At 43.6% G+C, this 19,955-nt stretch overlaps 1 protein-coding gene across 1 annotated transcript; it reads right to left on the bottom strand.

Moving 5' to 3' along the window:
* Positions 1-14,729: 14,729 nt before the first annotated feature.
* Positions 14,730-18,864, bottom strand: si:dkey-90l8.3 (LIM domain transcription factor LMO4-B). The gene is made up of 5 exons (XM_062384889.1): positions 18,524-18,864; positions 17,215-17,455; positions 17,010-17,106; positions 16,500-16,658; positions 14,730-15,525 (listed from the first exon to the last, which is right to left on the bottom strand). The coding sequence occupies exons 2-5, from the start codon at positions 17,427-17,429 to the stop codon at positions 15,517-15,519; spliced, it is 480 nt and encodes a 159-aa protein (XP_062240873.1). The 5' UTR covers positions 17,430-17,455; positions 18,524-18,864; the 3' UTR covers positions 14,730-15,516.
* Between the last annotated feature and the right edge of the window lie 1,091 nt (positions 18,865-19,955).

The raw sequence follows: 19,955 nt of genomic DNA, 5'->3' as shown, positions 1-19,955 counted from the left end.
CCCGAGGCGTTCCCAGGCCAGTGTTGAGATATAATCTCTCCACCTAGTCCTGGGTCTTCCCCGAGGTCTCCTCCCCACTGGACGTGCCTGGAAAACCTCCTAAGGGAGGCGCCCAGTGGGCATCCTTACCAGATGCCCGAACCACCTCAGCTGACTCCTTTCTAAGTAAAGGAGCAGCGGCTCTAATCCGAGTTCCTCACGGTTGACTGAGCTTCTCACCCTATCCCTAAGGGAGACGCCAGCCACCCTTCTGAGAAAACTCATCTCGGCCGCTTGTACCCGCGATCTCGTCCTTTCGGTCATCACCCAGCCCTCATGACCATAGGTGAGGATAGGAACGAAGATCGACCGGTAGATCGAGAGCTTTGCCTTGCGGCTCAGCTCTCTTTTCGTTACAACGGTGCGGTAAAGCGAACGCAATACCGCCCCCGCTGCTCCGATTCTCCGGCCAATCTCACGCTCCATAGTACCCTCACTCGCGAACAAGACCCCAAGGTACTTGAACTCCTTCACTTGGGCTAAGGACTCATTTCCTACCCGGAGTAAGCAATCCATCGGTTTCCTGCTAAGAGTCATGGCCTCAGATTTAGCGGTGCTGATCCTCATCCCAGCCGCTTCACACTCGGCCGCCAGCCGATCCAGTGAGTGCTGAAGGTCACAAGCCGATGATCCAATGAGGACCACATCATCCGCAAAAAGCAGTGACGAGATCCTCAGACCACCGAACTGCAACCCCTCCCCACCACGACTACGCCTCGATATCCTGTCCATGTATATCACAAACAGGATTGGTGACAAGGCGCAGCCCTGGCGGAGACCAGCACCCACTGAGAACGAAACTGACTGGCTGCCGAGGACCTGAACACAGCTCTCGCTTTGGGAGTACAGAGATTGGATGGCCCTGAGGAGAGACCCCCTTGCCCCATACTCCCGCAGCACCTCCCACAGTTTCTCCCGGGGGACCCGGTCATACGCCTTCTCCAGATCCACAAAACACAAGTGGACCGGATGGGCATACTCCCAGGCCCCCTCCAGGATCCTTGCGAGAGTGAAGAGCTGGTCCGTAGTTCCACGTCCGGGGCGAAAACTGCATTGTTCCTCTTCAATCTGAGGTTCGACGATCGGCCGAACCCTCCTTTCCAGCACCTTGGAGTAGACTTTACCAGGGAGGCTGAGAAGTGTGATACCCCGGTAATTGGTACACACTCTCTGGTCCCCCTTTTTGAACAGGGGAACCACCACCCCGGTTTGCCACTCCTTTGGCACTGTACCCGACTCCCACGCGATGTTGAATAGGCGTGTCAACCATGACAGCCCCTCAACACCCAGAGCCTTTAGCATTTCTGGCTGGATCTCATCAATCCCTGGGGCTTTGCCACTGCAGAGATGTTTGACTACCTCAGTGACCTCCACCAGGGAAATTGATGACGAAACACCATCAACCTCGAGCTCTGCCTCCAACATAGAGGGCGTGTTATTCGGATTCAGGAGTTCCTCAAAGTGTTCCTTCCAACGTCCGACGACCTCCTCAGTTGAGGTCAACAGAGTCCCATCCTTACTGTACACAGCTTGGATGGTTCCCCGTTTCCCCCTCCTGAGGTGCCGGATAGTCTTCCAGAAACACTTTGGTGCCGACCGAAAGTCCTTCTCCATGGCCTCTCCGAACTTCTCCCACACCCCCTGCTTAGCCTCCGACACAGCAGCAGCTGCAGCCCTTCGGGCCTGTCGGTACCCTGCAACCGAGTCCGGAGTCCTCCAGGATATCATATCCCGGAAGGCCTCCTTCTTCAATCGGACGGCTTCCCTGACCACCGGTGTCCACCACGGTGTCCGAGGGTTACCGCCCCTTGAGGAGACCCTGAGGCCACAGCTAGCAACCGCAGCTTCAACAATGGAGGCTTTGAACACCGCCCACTCCGGCTCAATGCCCCCAACCTCCACAGGAATGCCAGAAAAACTCCGCCGGAGGTGTGAGTTGAAGATACCTAGGACGGGGGCCTCCTCCAGACGTTCCCAGTTCACCCGCACTACTCGTTTGGGCTTACCAGGTCTATCCGGAAATTTCCCCCATTCCCTGATCCAACTCACAACCAGATGGTGGTCGGTTGACAGTTCCGCCCCTCTCTTTACCCGAGTGTCCAAAACATGTGGCCTCAGATCAGATGACACAATCACAAAATCGATCATTGATCTTCGGCCTAGGGTACTCTGGTACCAGGTACACTTATGAGCACCCTTATGTTCGAACATGGTGTTTGTTATGGATAATCCATGACTAGCACAGAAGTCCAATAACAAACGACCGCTCGGGTTTAGATCAGGGAGGCCATTCCTCCCCACCACGCCTCTCCAGGTGTCTCCATCGTTGCCCATGTGGGCGTTGAAGTCACCCAGCAGAACTACGGAGTCCCCTACTGGAGCCCCATACAGGACTCCATTCAGGGTCTCCAAGAAGGCCGAGTACTCTGAGCTGCTGTTTGGTGCATACGCACTAACAACAGTCAGAGTTTTCCCCCCTACAACCCTTAGGCGCAGGGAGGCGACCCTCTCGTCTAACGGGGTAAACTCCAACACCGCGGCGCTCAGCCGGGGATTTATGATTATCCCCACACCCGCCCGGCGCCTCACGCCCTCGGCAACTCCGGAGAAGAATAGAGTCCAACCCTTATCCAGGAGTACGGTACCAGAGCTGAGACTGTGCGTGGAGGTAAGCCCCACCAGATCTAACTGATAGCGCTCCACCTCCCTCACAAGCTCCGGTTCCTTTCCGTCTGGGCCTAGCTCCAGACGGGGGCCCCGGGCTTCCTCCGGGCCGGGTCACATCTCCTCTTTTTTCGTTATTCATTGAGGTTTTTTGAACCATTCTTAGTCTGGCCCCTCACCTGAGACCACTCTGCCATGAGAGACCCTACCAGGAGCACAAGGCTCCAGACAACACAGCCCTCAGGTTCATAGGGACACGCAAACCTCTCCACCACGATAAGGTGACGGTTCCAGGAGAGACCATTTACCAAAACCATTTAATGATCAACACTGCCTGAGAGAATACAAAAACTCTTTAAATCCGCAGGATATAAATTATTTTAATAACAAAACGAACATTGTTATCATATTTTGAAGACAAATTGCTGAAGAGGAAGTTAATCTATGAATTTTGCTGACATGCGCCTGCTACACCCATGTCTCTGTCTGATATGTGGAAATCAAATACATGTAATTGTCAATGATCTGAAAGGACTTATAGTTTTGCAAGACGTATTATTGTCCAAAGGCCGCTATTTGCCAACTACTGCTGTAGTTTATCTGTGGACTGCTCCACTCAGTCAACAGACTAAAGTTGTCACGGATATGGTGAGGACCCAAAAGCAGCACAGGCAGACGAAATACCAGTCGGTAATGACTTTTATTGTTCACTGCAGTCTTCAACAGTTGAAACAGTGGCAGGGTGAAAAGTCTTTGCTCACACTGATCATCTGCGAGATCTGAGCAGGAGCGAGCCTGGTGTCGCTGACTGAAGGTAAAGTCAACAGCTGCTGGGTTACCTAGCTGGCAGACAGGTCCAGTGGTGAGCTGTGTAGCCACAGAGCCGAGCAGGAACATAACCCGGAGGGAATAGGCGAAACTCGTGGTCGAAGACAGAAGGCTGAGGTAATATCCAGGGCAGAGACGAGGCAGGCAGGTCGGCAACAGGTGATCAGTCCGGGGAAAGAACGCTGGAAAGTCAGGCATGACACAAGAACAATCTGGCACTGAAGCAAAGACAGGAGCAGGCTTAAATGCAGCCAGGGCTGTCACAGGTGTGGAGAGTTGCCTTGATGAGGAGGTGTGGCTGACTGGCAGAGTGGAGCAGAGACATGTGAGTGGAAAAATACCAGCAGACAGGAGATGAGCAGACTGTGACTCCCCCATTGACTGCTACAGAGCATATATTTTAATATTATTAACCACCTCAATCAAGTCCAAACAGTGCACTTCCTTGAGCCATTAACAATACACATGACAAGTGTGAAGCTGATAGACATATGTCTATGTCTGACAGACATACACTTGTAGGTAGACGAAAATCAAAAGCATCAGTTTGAAACCTGAAAATTGCCCGAGTTTCATAATCCATCAGAGAGAGCATCAAATCTGCATTAGCTCTTGTCAATGACACATTATTATGATGCGATAATGCAGTTTAACCACAGATTGATTTGAAAGGACTGCACTCCGTTATTAGGCAGTAATTACTGACAAATATTAATGCAATTTTAATGACCTGAGTTTTATGAGTTTAAACGAAATATGTGGAAGTCATTTGTATTTCTAAACCCCAGTAGGAGGATTTGTAAAATGTGAGCTATGATGTGAAGAGTGTGTGACTTAATCCTTCTGTGTGGACCGCTGAACTGCATTTTGAGTAAAAAATTGAACACAGGACTATATGATTATGACTAAAAGAGATTAATCAATCATAGTCATGAAGATTCAGTATCATCAATCTCATGTCTGGCAGTCCTGGCTGAGAAAGCACAGCAGACAAACAGCAGACAAACTGAAAATAGCTGATGAACAGAGTGGAGCAGCCAGAGAGCCTGATATTTTTCTCAGGAGTTTTTGGAGTAATAACCATAACATCCTAATTATTTATTAATGTCAGTGTTGTGTGTAAAGCTTGTTGTGAACCTCCCAAGTTGCCATGAAGTAAAAATAATAATAATGCAGTGCTGAAGGGAACTTACAGCTGCAGGAGTGAGCCAGCAACTGGCTATTCAGGGTTATTTGTTGTGGAAGTGAAACTTGCTCTGCTGGTGTGACACTTAATTCGTTGAGGCAACTGTGCATGTAGTTTTTATTTCTTGAACATAAACATGTAAAATTGTCACTGTATATCAGCGGCCAGGTGTTTAGGAGAGCAACATCAAAGCTGTGTGACCTAGATATAGATAAAATCATAGAGGACTGTTTATATGCTATAACAGCATCACTCTTACTGCTCCTATAAAAATAAATATAAACCCTTTCATGTAGAAAGTTTGATCTAAGGTCAGGTTAGGATCTGTTAAGATTATCAGAGCAAAGCTCATCAGTTGTATTATAACTCCATCATATTGTCTAAACTGGCTGATTGTAATGAAAATCCATTTGTTATCACCAAACTAATGCATCATTCTAACTATAGTTGGGACCGCGGAGGTGGAGGAGACAATACATTTGTTGACTCTGTCACATTTATCTGTCTCTGTGTGTCTCTCTATCTCTGAGCGGACCATTCCTCAACCGTGTCCAACAGTGACAGCCGCGCGTAATGACAGTGGAATGCTCGCTCACTCCTCATTTACTCAGAGCTGGCAGTGTAACAGTTCGCTCAGAACTCTTAAGTGCTTGTTAATTTAATATGCAAATAAGTCTCTTGTCAATCTGAGTGCATTTTAATGAAAATGTTCCTGCTCCCAAAGGGGACGGGGGCTTCTGCAGGTTGACTGTGGCTGTGTGTGAAGGGGAAAACGAATAGGGCCAGAGGGGAAAGAGCACACCAGAGAAGATGTGGTGGAAGAATAGCAGAGGCGCAATGTATGAGGGACACAGATTGGAAGGCCACATATCACGTGTTGAACTAACATGGTGGCTGGTTGTAGCCTTAACATGTGCAACACAAGGAGCTGATGCCTCTGTCACCTGCACTCTGGCCTCCTGTGGTCTGTGTCCACCAGGGTTCCCAGCAGAAAACTGGAAAACAGAATCTGGGGTGAAACATCCGCCTGCACAAGCATGATAGACTGAGACCCACACGCACACACACACACACACACACACACACACACACACACACACATACAAACACACACACAAACACACACACACACACACATCTCTCTGTTAATGACAGACCTTAGCTCAACCTTTGCCTACATATGGGTGGTGCAGCGTGCTGCAAGTAAGGTGAGCGTGTTATTGGGAAGGTGGGGGGGTGGATTGCAGGCGGTGTTAAGTCAACCAGGAACCCTCAATGTTGCTAATTTATTTACAGATTTAATTAGATGGATAGAGCCCTCACAGATATAAGAAAGAGAGGAGAGATGTTGCCAGCGTTACAGCACTTTAATTACGGTAGCAGGCTCCTGATCCCTGTGCTCCGCTGTCTGGGGAGCCAGTTAATTAAAATCCTCATTATTTTACTTTTAATTAGTTCCCCCCTCTTTTGTTTCCTTTCACCATATGGCCGTGTTCCGTGGTCAAATTAACGTAATTGAGCTAATTAAGCCGATCACTTTAATTATTCAAAGCGTTCCGATTGGCCAGGAGAACTTTTCTCCATCCCCGCTCCCTGACATTCCTGTATGAGGCTTGCAGTTGTAAAGTCGCTCTCTTTGTCATTATGCTCCTCTGCTCCATGCTGAAGGCAGTGAATTATGGCTGCAACATGCCTCACTTCCTACATGTTCCAGCCGTGTCTCATATTTCACTCTCATACTATGTAGGGTACACAGTGCAGCACTGGAGACCTCAGTGAGTTCAAAGAGGGTGTGTGTCTGCAGCTGTAAAAACTACTTCTTGACAATAATCTGGTGCTCAGGGATGGGAAGGTAAACCAAAAATAGCATGCACAGCCCAATCAGCTTTCTGGAGGATTGTCAGCACAGTTTAATGCCACAGACTTCTCTCAACACAGGACCATAGCATTATCATGCTTGGGTTTCGAGAATGGTGACAACCAGATGGCGGTTTTACAGCACACATACTTGTATTGAGCTCAGTGCCTTAGGGTGGACAAGACCTGTCTATCAGCATTCATCTGTAGTGCAGGCTGCACACATACTGTACCTCGTTGCTGTCTTTCCCTCAATTCTTCTGAGCATCGTCATTTTTCGCCATTACGGTAAGCGTGCTGCGTCATTTCCTGTTTTCTTGCCACTGGTGGTGGTCGCTCTGCGAATTAGCTCCGCTGCTAAACACAACTGTTTCTCTGTAGCACTACGGCTAAAATCACCGGTCTGTAGTTAAACACTCGCACATACCAACCCTTATTCTATCGTGCTTAGTGATTCTGTGTTCTGTCTGAGCTCACCTTCGTAGCTATATAGCAGCGATGTCTTCTCTCTCTCCCTGTTGCTCTACTGCTCTCTCTTGCTCCGAGTGTCTAATGTTTACCTACTCCTCTGCCTCCCTTAACAGTAGTGGTACATGTAATAAATGTAGTGTGTTGATAGCGATGGAGGCGAGGCTTAGCGACTTAGAAGCTCGGCTCAGCAGCTTAGAAACTCCGTTAGCTGTAGTTAGCCGGCTCCCGCTAGCCGCGGAGCCACCTAGCTTAGCACGTAGCTTAGCCTTAACGAGCAGTCCCCAGACTAGTCCTGTGCAGCCGGGAGCCCAGGGCAGATGGGTGACGTTCCAGAGGGGGCATAGTGCTAGACTTAGAAAGCCCACGATTAAAGAGCCACCAGCTCACGTTTCAAATAGATTCTCTCCACTCAGCGAGGCACCCGCTGATAAACAAACTCTGATTCTTGGCGACTCGGTTCTGAGAAACGTCAGGTTAGCGACACCAGCGACCATAGTTAATTGTATCCCAGGGGCCAGAGCCGGCGACATCGAATCTAAACTTAAGTTAATGGCTAAATCTAAAAAAGGTAAATACAATAAAATCGTAATTCACGTCGGCAGCAACGACTCCCGGCTTCGTATGTCGGAGGTCACTAAATTGAATGTTGATTCGGTGTGTGCTTTTGCTAAAACGATGTCGGACACAGTAGTTTTCTCTGGCCCGCTCCCTAATACAACAGGTGATGACATGTTTAGCCACATGTTGTCTTTTAACCGCTGGCTGTCGAGGTGGTGTCCTGTAAAGGGCGTGGGCTTTATAGATAATTGGCTAACTTTTTTGAGAAAACCTGGTCTTGTTAGGAGAGACGGCGTTCATCCCACTTGGGATGGAGCAGCTCTCTTATCTAGGAATATTACTAAGTCTATAACATGACAACCCATAGTTGGGACCAGGAAGCAGAGCTGCAGTGCTAAACACTTCTCTGCGCTCCCTCTGGATCAGTCACAAAACCCCATAGAGATTGTGTCTGTTCACCGTCCGATTAAATTATTGAAATTAAACAATAATAGAGCGAGAACTCCACACAAAAATTTAATACAAATTAAAACAACCTCTGAAACAATACAGGAAACCCAGACTTTTAAATGTGGTCTTTTAAACATTAGATCACTGGAAAAAAAAGGCTCTTTTAGTTAATGAAATAGTCTCTGATTACAACATTGCTGCTATTTTTAACTCCAGTCTATCAATTAATCCTAAACCTAAACTCAGCTACAAGTCATTTGAATGTCTGGTTCTTAGTCTTCCACGCCAATCCAGGAACTACCAACAGCCAATCATATTTGCCGTAGTTTACCGTGCTCCCAGGGCTTATACTGAATTTTTAAAGGAATTCCCTGAGTTTTTATCAAACTTAGTCCTAAAGACCGATAAAATTATTATTGTTGGTCGTACGGTGTCGCAATTGAAAATTTAACAGTACTTCCGCGCAATCCAGTTCTATCAGACCATAATTTAATAACCTTTGATTTTCAATAACTGAATATATGCCACTAATAAAAAATTCATTTTCTAGATGTCTACCTGATAGTGCTGTAGCTAAATTTAAGGAAATAATCCCAATTACATTTAAACCCGTATTAGCAGTAGATATAAACAACAAATTCTTTAAAACCATGAGCTCCATTGAGATCGACCACCTCGTCGATAGCTCTGCAGACTCATTACGATTAACATTAGACTCAATAGCGCCTCTAAAAAAGAAAAATGTCAAACATAGTAAATTAGCTCCGTGGTATAATTCCCAGACAAATGAGTTAAAACAATTATCAAGAAAACTAGAAAGGAAGTGGCGCTCCAGCAACAATGTTGAAAACCTCATAGCCTGGAAGAATAGTGTTAAAGAATATAAAAAGGCTCTCCACAAAGCAAGAGCCGCCTACTATTCAAAACTAATAGAAGAGAATAAAAACAACCCCAGGTTTCTCTTCAGCACTGTAGCCAGGCTGACAGAGAGTCACACCTCCACCGAACCCAGTATTCCTCGATCCCTAAATAGCAATATCTTTATGACCTTTTTTAATGATAAAATTCAAACTATTAGAAATAAAATCAACCATCTCCTGCCCTCAATTGGCACTAATACCCTCCCAACAACAGAGATCTCAGAAACGGCTGAGAATCCTACCCATTACTTAGACAGCTTCTCTCTGATCACCCGTGATCAGTTTACCAAATTAATCTCAGGTTCTAAACCAACAACCTGTATCTTAGATCCCATTCCTACCAAATTACTTAAAGAAATTCTGCCCCTAATTGATAGTTCGTTACTTAACATTATCAATCTGTCATTATCATCAGGTTATGTACCACAGTCTTTTAAAATAGCTGTCATCAAAACCCTACTCAAAAAACCCACCCTAGACCCAGAGGTTTTAGCCAATTACAGACCAATATCTAACCTCTCCTTCATTTCTAAAATCTTAGAAAAAGTGGTAGCCAATCAGCTGTGTGAGTTTCTCCAGGAAAATAATATATATGAAGACTTTCAATCGGGGTTTAGAGCCAATCACAGTACAGAGACAGCCTTGGCAAAAGTCACTAATGACCTTTTAATAGCCTCAGATCAGGGACTTGTGTCTGTCCTCGTTCTGTTAGATCTCAGTGCAGCATTCGACACAATTGACCATCAAATTTTATTACAAAGACTAAAACAGTTAATTAACATTAATGGAACCGCCCTTAACTGGTTTAAATCGTATTTTTCTGATCGCTCCCAATTTGTGCAAATTAATGATGAGTCATCTGTGCGCACCAAAGTTAATCATGGTGTTCCACAGGGCTCTGTGCTCGGCCCAATTTTATTCTCATTATATATGCTTCCACTAGGAAACATTATCAGGACACACTCGGTAAATTTCCACTGCTATGCGGATGACACCCAGTTATATTTGTCAATAAAACCTGAACAAAGTAATCAATTAACTAAACTTCGAGCATGTCTCAAGGACATAAAAACCTGGATGACCCGCAATTTTCTCTTATTAAACTCAGACAAAACAGAGGTTATAATACTTGGCCCCAAACACCTTAGAGATGCATTATCTAATGATATAGCTGCGCTAGACGACATTGCCCTTGCTTCCAATGAAACAGTCAGGAACTTGGGAGTGATCTTCGATCCTGATTTATCCTTTAATAGTCACTTAAAACAAATTTCTAGGACCGCTTTTTTCCACTTGCGTAATATTTCAAAAATTAGACATGTCCTTTCACAAAAAGATGCAGAAAAACTAGTCCACGCCTTTGTTACATCGAGACTGGACTATTGTAATTCATTATTATCAGGCTCCAGCAGGAAGTCGTTAAAGACTCTACAGCTTGTCCAAAATGCCGCAGCACGTGTCCTGACGAGAACAAAGAGAAGAGAGCACATTTCTCCAATATTAGCATCGCTACACTGGCTTCCAGTTAAATCTAGAATAGAATTTAAAATTCTCCTCCTCACCTTCAAGGCCCTTAATAATATAGCGCCTTTATACCTTAAAGAGCTGTTAATACCTTATAAACCCACTAGAGCACTCCGCTCCCAGAATTCAAGCCTACTTGTCGTCCCTAAATTCTCTAAAAGTAGAGTAGGAGCCAGAGCTTTTAGCCATCAAGCCCCTCGGCTGTGGAATAATCTACCACTTTCAGTTCGGGAGGCAGTCACCATCTGTTCGTTTAAAAGTAGGCTCAAAACCTTCCTTTTTGATAAAGCTTATAGTTAGAGCTAATTAGTGCGCCAGAACGTTACTTGTTCTATTTTATGACACATGACACACGGAGCTTCTCTTTCCAGCTTCTCCTTCCTCTTCTCCATCCCTATCCCCCTTCCCCGGAATCCCTTTGCTTTATCACCCGCAGATCCAGGGCCTCTGTGGCCGCACCATGGATTATGGTTTGTGGATCGCGCACCGGGGGTCGCGGTGTTGGATCCAGTGTGGCGGATTCTGAGTCATGTGGGCTGATCGTGGTGCTGGTGGCGGACCCTGTGTCGCTTTGGCATTGGGCACGGGCGGTGGACCAGGACCGCGGTGGTGGCTTGTGATGGGTCCTCCTGGTGGGCGGCGGTGGACGGTGACTGAGGACTGAAGTGGCGTCTGGTCTGGATGGTGGATCGTGGTCTAGATGGTTGCTGAGCATGGACTGTGCTTCATCAATGCTGCTAGAGACTTTGATTATTGATGATGTTCTCCTGCACGTGGCATCTATTGCACTTCTGTCCGTCCTGGGAGAGGGATCCCTCACATGTGGCTCTCTCTGAGGTTTCTACATATTTTTACCCTGTTAAAAGGGTTTTTTGTAGTTTTTCCTTACTCTTGCTGAGGGTTAAGGACAGAGGATGTCACACCCTGTTAAAGTCCTATGAGATGAATTGTAATTTGTGAATATGGGCTATACAAATCAAATTTGATTGATTGATTTATGTCCTGTATTGATTATAGTAAAATCTATTGAAAAATAGGGCCACATTTTAAAATTATTGGATCCAAATAAAAATTCAGAGTCTTGGCTGAAAGTAATGATCCGTGACATTTTCATGGCAGACTTTTTTTTTTATATTTTACTTATTTATTGGTGTATGTAACCATGTTTTAGTGTTGAGATCAAGAAAGTGTTGATCTTTTATCAGCTGTAAAAATCCTCACAACCAATGCCCTCTACATTTCTAGTCTATTTAGAGAGCATAAGCTATTATATACATCATGCCAAACAGAAACTGCCTGCTCACAAATCACATGATGCACGAGGCCAACTGAACTGGTGGGTACGTAAACTGCATCGCCATAGATCAGTTCACCTAAATACAAGATACAGATTTTCTCACATATATCCGCACACAAATTATTTAGCTTATGATTCTCAGAGTTCGGTTCTTCGACCTGTGATTTATGCACAGATATTACCCTTGTACACTCTGTTGATCGATGGATGTTTTTGTGGCAATTTGAATGAAATATAAAAAAATAAAAAAAATGCAATAAGAATTTACTTCCCAGTCATTGGGGGCACACAAACATGGGTTTTCATGGCAAAAAGCTGCTCCAAAATACTTCTTAAGGTGCCCTTATTTACTCATCCTGTGCCTCAGCGTGATGAGAATTGCAGCAACGAATTTGGAAGCAGAAGCAGTGACATTTTCACAACAGCAGTGAGGCTAAGCAACAAATTATTGCTAATTCTGTGGTGTTTGTGGTAAAAAAGAAGTGGATAGTTCACACAGTAACATGTACGCTTTTTAGTAGAGCTAAGGTCTACTGTTTCTGTCATTGCTGTTCATGTATTACTGACAAGCATTATTGAAGAAAACTGGATTATTTAAGGAAGATTGACCAGAATTTTATTTCGCATAGTAACCATATAAATATAAAAGAGACCGGGATAGCCAGATATGACAAGACATTTAAACATTAAATAGGGCTGTCTAACAGCAGTTAGGTTTTCACTACTTAAAATGACATAAAAATCAAATATTTATGTCAAAATGTTGATTCAGTAAAACTATTTGAAATGATTATAACTATCACAAATATTTATTATTACATTTGAATACTTAGATGGTGAAAAGGGAAAATGTAATTTCAGGCATCAACAAATGCAATGTCTGATGCATTTAGAAATGTCACCTTAATTTTAGATATGAGAAATTATATTTTTACTAGCTGCGAGTCAAAGCCAACATATCAATAACATGACTGACTTATTTAGGGTCTAATCATTATCTGTAAGAATTGTACATATTTGATATGAACATTGCGACACTTGACTTGGTGATATCACTAACATTTTGTATAGTAAAAATCAAGTTATCGTCAAGGAAATATTACATAATACACGAGTCAACTTGGAATCCTAACATGAAAAAAATTCGATTACAGGTATCTGTAATCCAGTTTGAATAGAAGTAGTTGGTAAAAGTTGATCAATAAGTCAATAACAGACATTTCAGTTAGTCAAATATCTATTGTTACTAGTTATTAATTGATACATTTTTAAATCAATATACATTTATTATGAAATAATTTGAATATATTAATATTTTAAAACATGAAAATGTAAAAATTTCGCAGACTTTTTAGAATGAAAACAAGGGTTAACAAGGGATTAATGCAGCTCAAATACACCAAACATAAAAATATTTTAGATTTAAAGATGGTTTAAATGAAAGTAAAAATAAAGAGTGTTGAATTATTGTATTTTTCACAACATTCTATCAATAGATGCCAGAGTTGGAGCTGAGCATCTGCGTTCTTGTACAGTTCAGACATCTGGAGACACAAAGCAGACTGGACTGTCACAGAGATGTTAAAGCAGCACATTGTCTGCTTCCAAAAACTTGGTCTGGCCTCTCCACAAACAGAGGCCTAGTGCTTTGAGCACCTGGCTCACAAACCTGCAGATCACCTTTAGAATGGAAATGGCCTATGTGTAGGCAGCCATCTTGGATCTATATCACATGAAAGTCTGGGCAAAAAGGAGGCTCCATGAGTCCTCTTCATCTTCGTCATGAGCATGTAAAAATATCCTGGCATCATCCTGTGTCTTCACGCAGTGTGAGGTGGAGGAGCTCAGGCAATTACACTCATCTGCATGTGTTAATATGATTAATTAGCAGGAATAAACACTTTCCTATGACACAGGCTACATGGTGAGCCACACACCTGCAGAAGCTCTGATAAAAGACATCGCCTCATGGCAAAGAGCCTTTTCATGGGATCTGCTAATTGGCATCTGAAAACGTTCCATCTAATTAGGAAGAGACAGATGAGGCTTGATTAGTTTGAATTCAAAGTGTAACTTGTGGTGCGGAGGGACTCGGGGATGTGCCGAGATTTTATTTCTACACCATCACAATACAAAGATAGTTGTAGTGATCATTTGCATACGTTAATGAATTTGCGTGACGCTCCTTGATCAGAAGTGGAATAAATAATTGATGCAGTATCAGCACTACCATGACAAGTGGGACTATTGAAATAGCTAAGCGCATTAAGGTGCAAGTTTGATGACTGCCATGCTCCTAGGCAAGGTGTGAAAGTAGAGCAGATGCTATCTCGTGCTTCCTGCACGCTGCAAACTCTACCACTGCTATCACACTAATATTAACTCCCAGCCTCTGACGATATGTTGAGACTTTGAACGTAGCTTTAAAAAGACACATTGAGTTAGAGCGAATTAGACGCAGCCCAAGAAAATAATTTGCAAAAGCCATGCAGAGTGGCAGAGAACAAAGAGCGGTGATGGGAAACAACCCAGGCTGTGTGGGAGCTTTAATTGCAACATGGTAAACAGTAAATACATAGGATTGTTTCAAATGCCCTGGATGAAAAGGGGGCCACTCCCCTTTAATTAGCCTGCTTTCCGATTAGGCTTTATTAGAGGCATGCAGGCCGGCAGGCAGCCACTGAACCAGTCAGCCACGGGATATGCCCAAAGTTCAGCCCCCCAGGAGCTCTAAGAGCACAGATACAGGGCTCATGTTTAATTGCCTCTGTAAATGGTCAGAGCTCAAGCCTCCTAATTCCATTCCTCTGGGTAATCAGGCATGTTTTTGCCATACAGGGCTAAAGAGAGTGAGAGAGTTAGCCACATGCTAGGTACCATGCAACACAATGTCACTCTTAGGCTGTTAAGAGGCTACAAAATGACCCCAGCTCACTTCGCAACACAAAATTAATTTTAATAGGATTTTGTTACCTCCAAATATTTTTCTCACAATGAACTAGAGAAATAAAACTGCACAGAAAAAAAAGGCATAACCATCACTGGATCATTTCAGTTCTTTGTGCAGGGCATCAGAAATATCAGTAATCACACATAATAGCAATATTAGATTATTAGAGTGCTTAAAAAAGTGTCTGGTCAAACCCATTTTAAGGTTTTCCCATGATTTGACATTTTCAGATTTTGCCTGGAACCTCACATTTTTACAATCAATCCTCAGTGTGTAAGATCTCAGATTACCATATACAAGAGAGCGAGATCAAGAGTTCGTTAAAAACCCTGACCTTCAGGGAAAATAATGCCACATGGCGTAAGCAAAGCTTTGACAGTCATGTAACAGCAGTCCATCAAACATTCATTTGAACATCTTTTGTTCCCTCTTCCAGTTGGCGCTGGGTTTCAACGTCATTTTTTTCCTCGAGCTTTCCCTTTGTCCTGTTGAAGCCTTTTGCCAGTGCCCACAAACACTTCCAAGTCTTTGCATGATGCACAGACCACTTTTACATTGAACACAACATAAATGTCACTTTGTATGTTCTATATAGAGTCTGATATGATCTGGAGGGGGATATCTTGGCGAAAAACTGCAGCCTCTCCGAGTAAAAGAGGCAAAGATGGTGATGAAAATCCACAAAGGTGACAGTAGCAGGAGAAGAGGAGGTGCAATGAGGAGAAGTGAAGCTGAGGAGAAAAGGCAGGGAAACACGCAGCAATGCTGGCACTCAGCAAACCTGCAGAGCAGAGAGCAGGAACAGGGTCAGGGTCACTGCAACAACAAACACCTCACAGACAACAATGTGGCCTTCTGGTTGTGAGAGTATAAAACCCCAGAGCAATTTTCTCTGGTTTCTCTTGTTTCATTCCTATTGAGGAATTCTCTTTAAAAAAAAATAATCTAAAATTAAACTCCATTTTAGGTTAAAGAGACAAATAAAACGAAATATACTATTGAGGATTATCTAAATATACAACACATTATGACATAAAACATTATTTAGATTCTAACACTACTAATCATGAACAACATTTTAATTCAAGCAGCTTATGAAGCTACATTTTAAAGATATGTTTTGTTGATAATACTATAATACTATATTATGACTGATGCATTACTATTTATGCTGTATATTAATCTAGTATCTGGTCAAGGTAGAGCTTAGTTTACTTAATCTTACATACATTTAAAAGAGATAGGTATGCGTATAGAAACTTATGAGTACATTAGTAAAGTACATATTATCCTCCGAAATGTAGTGGAGTAGAAGTATAAAATATCAGATATGGAAATGCTCAAGTCAAGTACCTAATTTGTACAATGCTACAGAGCTTTGAGCAAACTGAAATTTGTATGTACATTATTTTTCTGTCTTGGATTATTTACCTATATTCTTTCTGTATTTATTTTTCAAACTTACAATAATATCCTTCCATTCCTGAGCAGACACATAAGATAAACAGTCTTGATCTCATTATAAAAAATAGCACCTCTGATTTTTCTGTCTTCACATTTTACCCTACAGTGCTTCATCGTTTTTCTTCATATTAATACCATGTCCTGCTGCTGTAGCCCCTTTTCCCAAAGGGGAAATCAACAGATTTTATTATTCACATTTGAGCACTGAGATATTGATGTAAGAGAGATTTTACACTCTGCTGTAAATTCAGATTGCTGCGTTGTGTCATGTCAGCAACCCTTTTTATTTACCTTCTGGTCTGTCAACACAGAGTTGCTCTGAAGTGGAGGCATGTGGCTGTTGAGCAAGGCAGCACCGGGTCTGTCGTGCTCGCAGAAGATTGTACCATTGATGTAGTGGAAGCGATCGCCAGGCATCAGTCTGTTTCTACAGGTGGCACAGCTGAAACACTGCAGAGCAGCAGAGAAAACACAGAGGGTCAGAAAACAAAGATAATTCAACTCCTTACAGCATGGTTTACCACATCCGTTCAAGTGCACCTTTTTCTTTTCTCCAAAATGTCAACAAAATGTTCCAACTGCTATGAGAAACTGATACTGAATAAGGTTAATTAAATAATGGATTATGTGTTAAAATGACAGCACGGAACAAAACACATTTAGGAAACTTTTGCTTTCTCTTCTAAAATTAAAAAAGGAAATATATTTCCATCTTGCAGTTTTTGCCACCAAATCTCAGATGTTTCCGTCAAACAAGCAGCAGGAGACAAAATGGAGTTGATGTGAGAGCTTGGGATTTACCTTGAGGTGGTAAACATTTCCCTGTGCCCTCATTACCATTTCGTTGGCTGGAATCGACTGGCCGCAGGCGCTGCACGCCCCGCTGTGCCCGAACAGTCTGCAAACACAACAACACTGACTGCTCAGTCTGTGTAGCCTCCAAAATATAAAACCGGCAACTACCTCTCCTCCTCCGTTTCCTTCACCTCGTCTTAGTTGCCCTCACCTGATGTAGTCGCTCCGACAAAGAATCATGCCCCCTTTGCTGTAGCAGGTGGTGCCAATGTCCCCCAGTTGGGCTTGGCAGCAAGAGCACTTGAGGCAGCGAGTGTGCCAGTAGCGCTCCATAGAGAAGAGCAGGAAGCGGTCTGCGATCTTTCCTCCGCATCCTGCACATGACCTGGGGGCCGTCGGCATGCCTGAGGCCTGGCTGTTCACCATATTGTGATGTTGCCCCTCAGAGGCTCCTACATGTGGAATAGAGGAGCGACAACTGAAACAGGTGCAGAGCTAGACCCTGCTATGTTCAAGTACCCATTTCTTGTCTGACATGAAGCTCTTTAATAATTCCAGCTTGAAAGATTGTGGTGGCAGCTGATTGCTTTGATATACAATATGCCTATTCCAATATTACTGGAAATATATTTATCTTTACAATTGCCGTTGCTGCTCCCTTCATGTCTGTCAGACTTTTTCTATTGTATAAATACTTTAAACAATGATACTCCATTTAAACTCTCCATATATGTTCAACACTGTATTTTCTCATCAATGATGTAAACATTCTTGTTTTCTTGATAAGCTCTGCTTCACGTGACATCTACTGCACTTCGGTCCTTCCGAAGTAACTCTCTCCGAGATGTCTTCCTTCTTTTACCTGTCAGAAATAGTTTTTTTGGTAGTTTTTCCCACTTGCTGATGGTTAAGAGCAGATGTCACACCTTATTAAACCCTAAGTGGCACAATGCTATTTGTGAATATGGGCAATACCTATATCTTTGATTAGATTTTCAATGTTTTTTATTTGATTCTACTGCTGAATATGTACTTAGCCGTTTTAAATACAAAGAGGGATAGTGACCCCCCATCCACAAACACAACCAGTTTTCTTTCCACTTCCTCTACAAAGTAGTTGCAGAACTTGAACATGACTGCAGCAGCATTCAGAGCTCTAACAGGTTGACCGCCACACACTCGCCATTAGAACCGAGTGACGTGTCGAGTCATGCTGCCTGGAGGTGATTGATTTGATAAACACGGTGGAGATGGACTCTCATGCACTAACATCTGCTGTGTGTTTCCATGTGTGTGCGCCCAGAGGAGGGGGAGGCACAGTCACCGAATGGGACTTCAGGAGCAGTGCCTGCCCGGCACTCGATGTAACACTACCAGCGGAATAAAAGCATTCTCTGACATTTCCCTGCCTATTGAACCTGAGTACATTAGCGTCAGTGGCATGGTGTTTACCACCAGGTGATGCTCGCTTCACTCACTACTGTGCGCGCGGAGGGAGAGGAAAAGAGGAGACGTGTTACCTTGACGTGCCGAAGCTTCTCCTCCTGCCTTCAACTTTCAGGAGCTGGGGGGATTTTGACCGGAAACTCGACGCGCTCGAGTTGAACACCAGCTCTTCTTCTTCTTTTAGATTGGACACGTCCTGTTCTCCATGGCTTTTCAGAATAAAAGGCAGCGCCAGCGCAACGTGAAGCCTGGCGGGACGGCGCGGGGACGGAAACGGTTGAGCAAACTCTCCCCCATAGACATCCAGCTCCTGACTAATAACTACAAGGAGCAGACATGACGCAGTCTCTTTCGTCCTCACAGCCCGTCAACATTGCTCCTCCGACTCCACCGCTTCTGACAGCGACACTCTTCATCAAATTGCGCAAGATGTTATTTAAATGAGCAGGAGGGGGACGCAGCCGACGTGAGGCGTGCAGCATCCAATAGGAGCGCGGGGGGCGCGGCCTCAGTCAAAATGATTTACGAGTTTTTAGTGGCTTATTAATATGCAGAGCCCCGTAAGGTATTACTGTGTGTGTGTGTGTGTGTGTGTGTGTGTGTGTGTGTGTGTGTGTGTGTGTGTGTGTGTGTGTGTCTGAACATTGTACATTGTACATTCAACACGCCAGGTTTTTAATAGGTCTTATTGAATAGGAAAATAACTGTGGTAGGAGGACATGCGTTAATAAAAACATTAGTTTGTTCTTGAGGATTGAACTTATTCTAGTTTTAAAGAAAATAAGTGATGAAACATTGTATTCAGCTACATTGCTCCAAAGAATTGGATGGACAATTGTCCAAAGTTCTGTACATTTATCAAGTTGAAGTTGAGAGAAAAACAATGCACACAGATTCATTTTTTTTGAGGATTGGGGAATTTACTCTTTCACGAGATCTGAGCAGGATTTTTTACCTTGATATATGAAGCCATGTGAAATCAAGTTATTATCCAGCACTGTGTGCGTGTGGCTGTACATTTGTAATAGTTCAGATTTTCTACGTAAGCCTAAATACAGGGATGTGCTAGACATTTGAGTGCGAGACATTTGAGTGCGAGTGCAAAATTCGAAATAAACTTTTATTACATAAATTAAGATCAATATGGGTTGACATTGTGTACATCATTAAAAGCAAAAATAAAAAACTAGCTAATTCAGACTCCCAGTCACAATGTAAACTTCTGTTTGGACAGTGTCACATGATAAAGGGCAAAGTGTGTGTGTGTTTGTGTGCGTAAGGGCTACAATATGGTCATTATATAGTATTAACTGACAAACCCAACACTGTTCTAAGGCTTGAGGCCTCAGTAGCTGCTGTACTTCCAGCTGTGTTCCAGTAGAGGACAGCATCCCATATTTCTGTGAGCAGACCTTGGCAGGTCACTGTACATTCTGATACACAAGGTTAGAGAAGATAAAATTAGTGGCAAAACAAACATATTACGAAAAACAGTTACGGGAAACT

Source organism: Platichthys flesus, chromosome 3 (assembly GCF_949316205.1).
Source record: "Platichthys flesus chromosome 3, fPlaFle2.1, whole genome shotgun sequence".
Classification (NCBI taxonomy): Eukaryota; Metazoa; Chordata; class Actinopteri; order Pleuronectiformes; family Pleuronectidae; genus Platichthys; species Platichthys flesus.
Note: the sequence above shows the minus strand (reverse complement) of the source record. Positions and strands in the feature narration are given on the sequence as shown.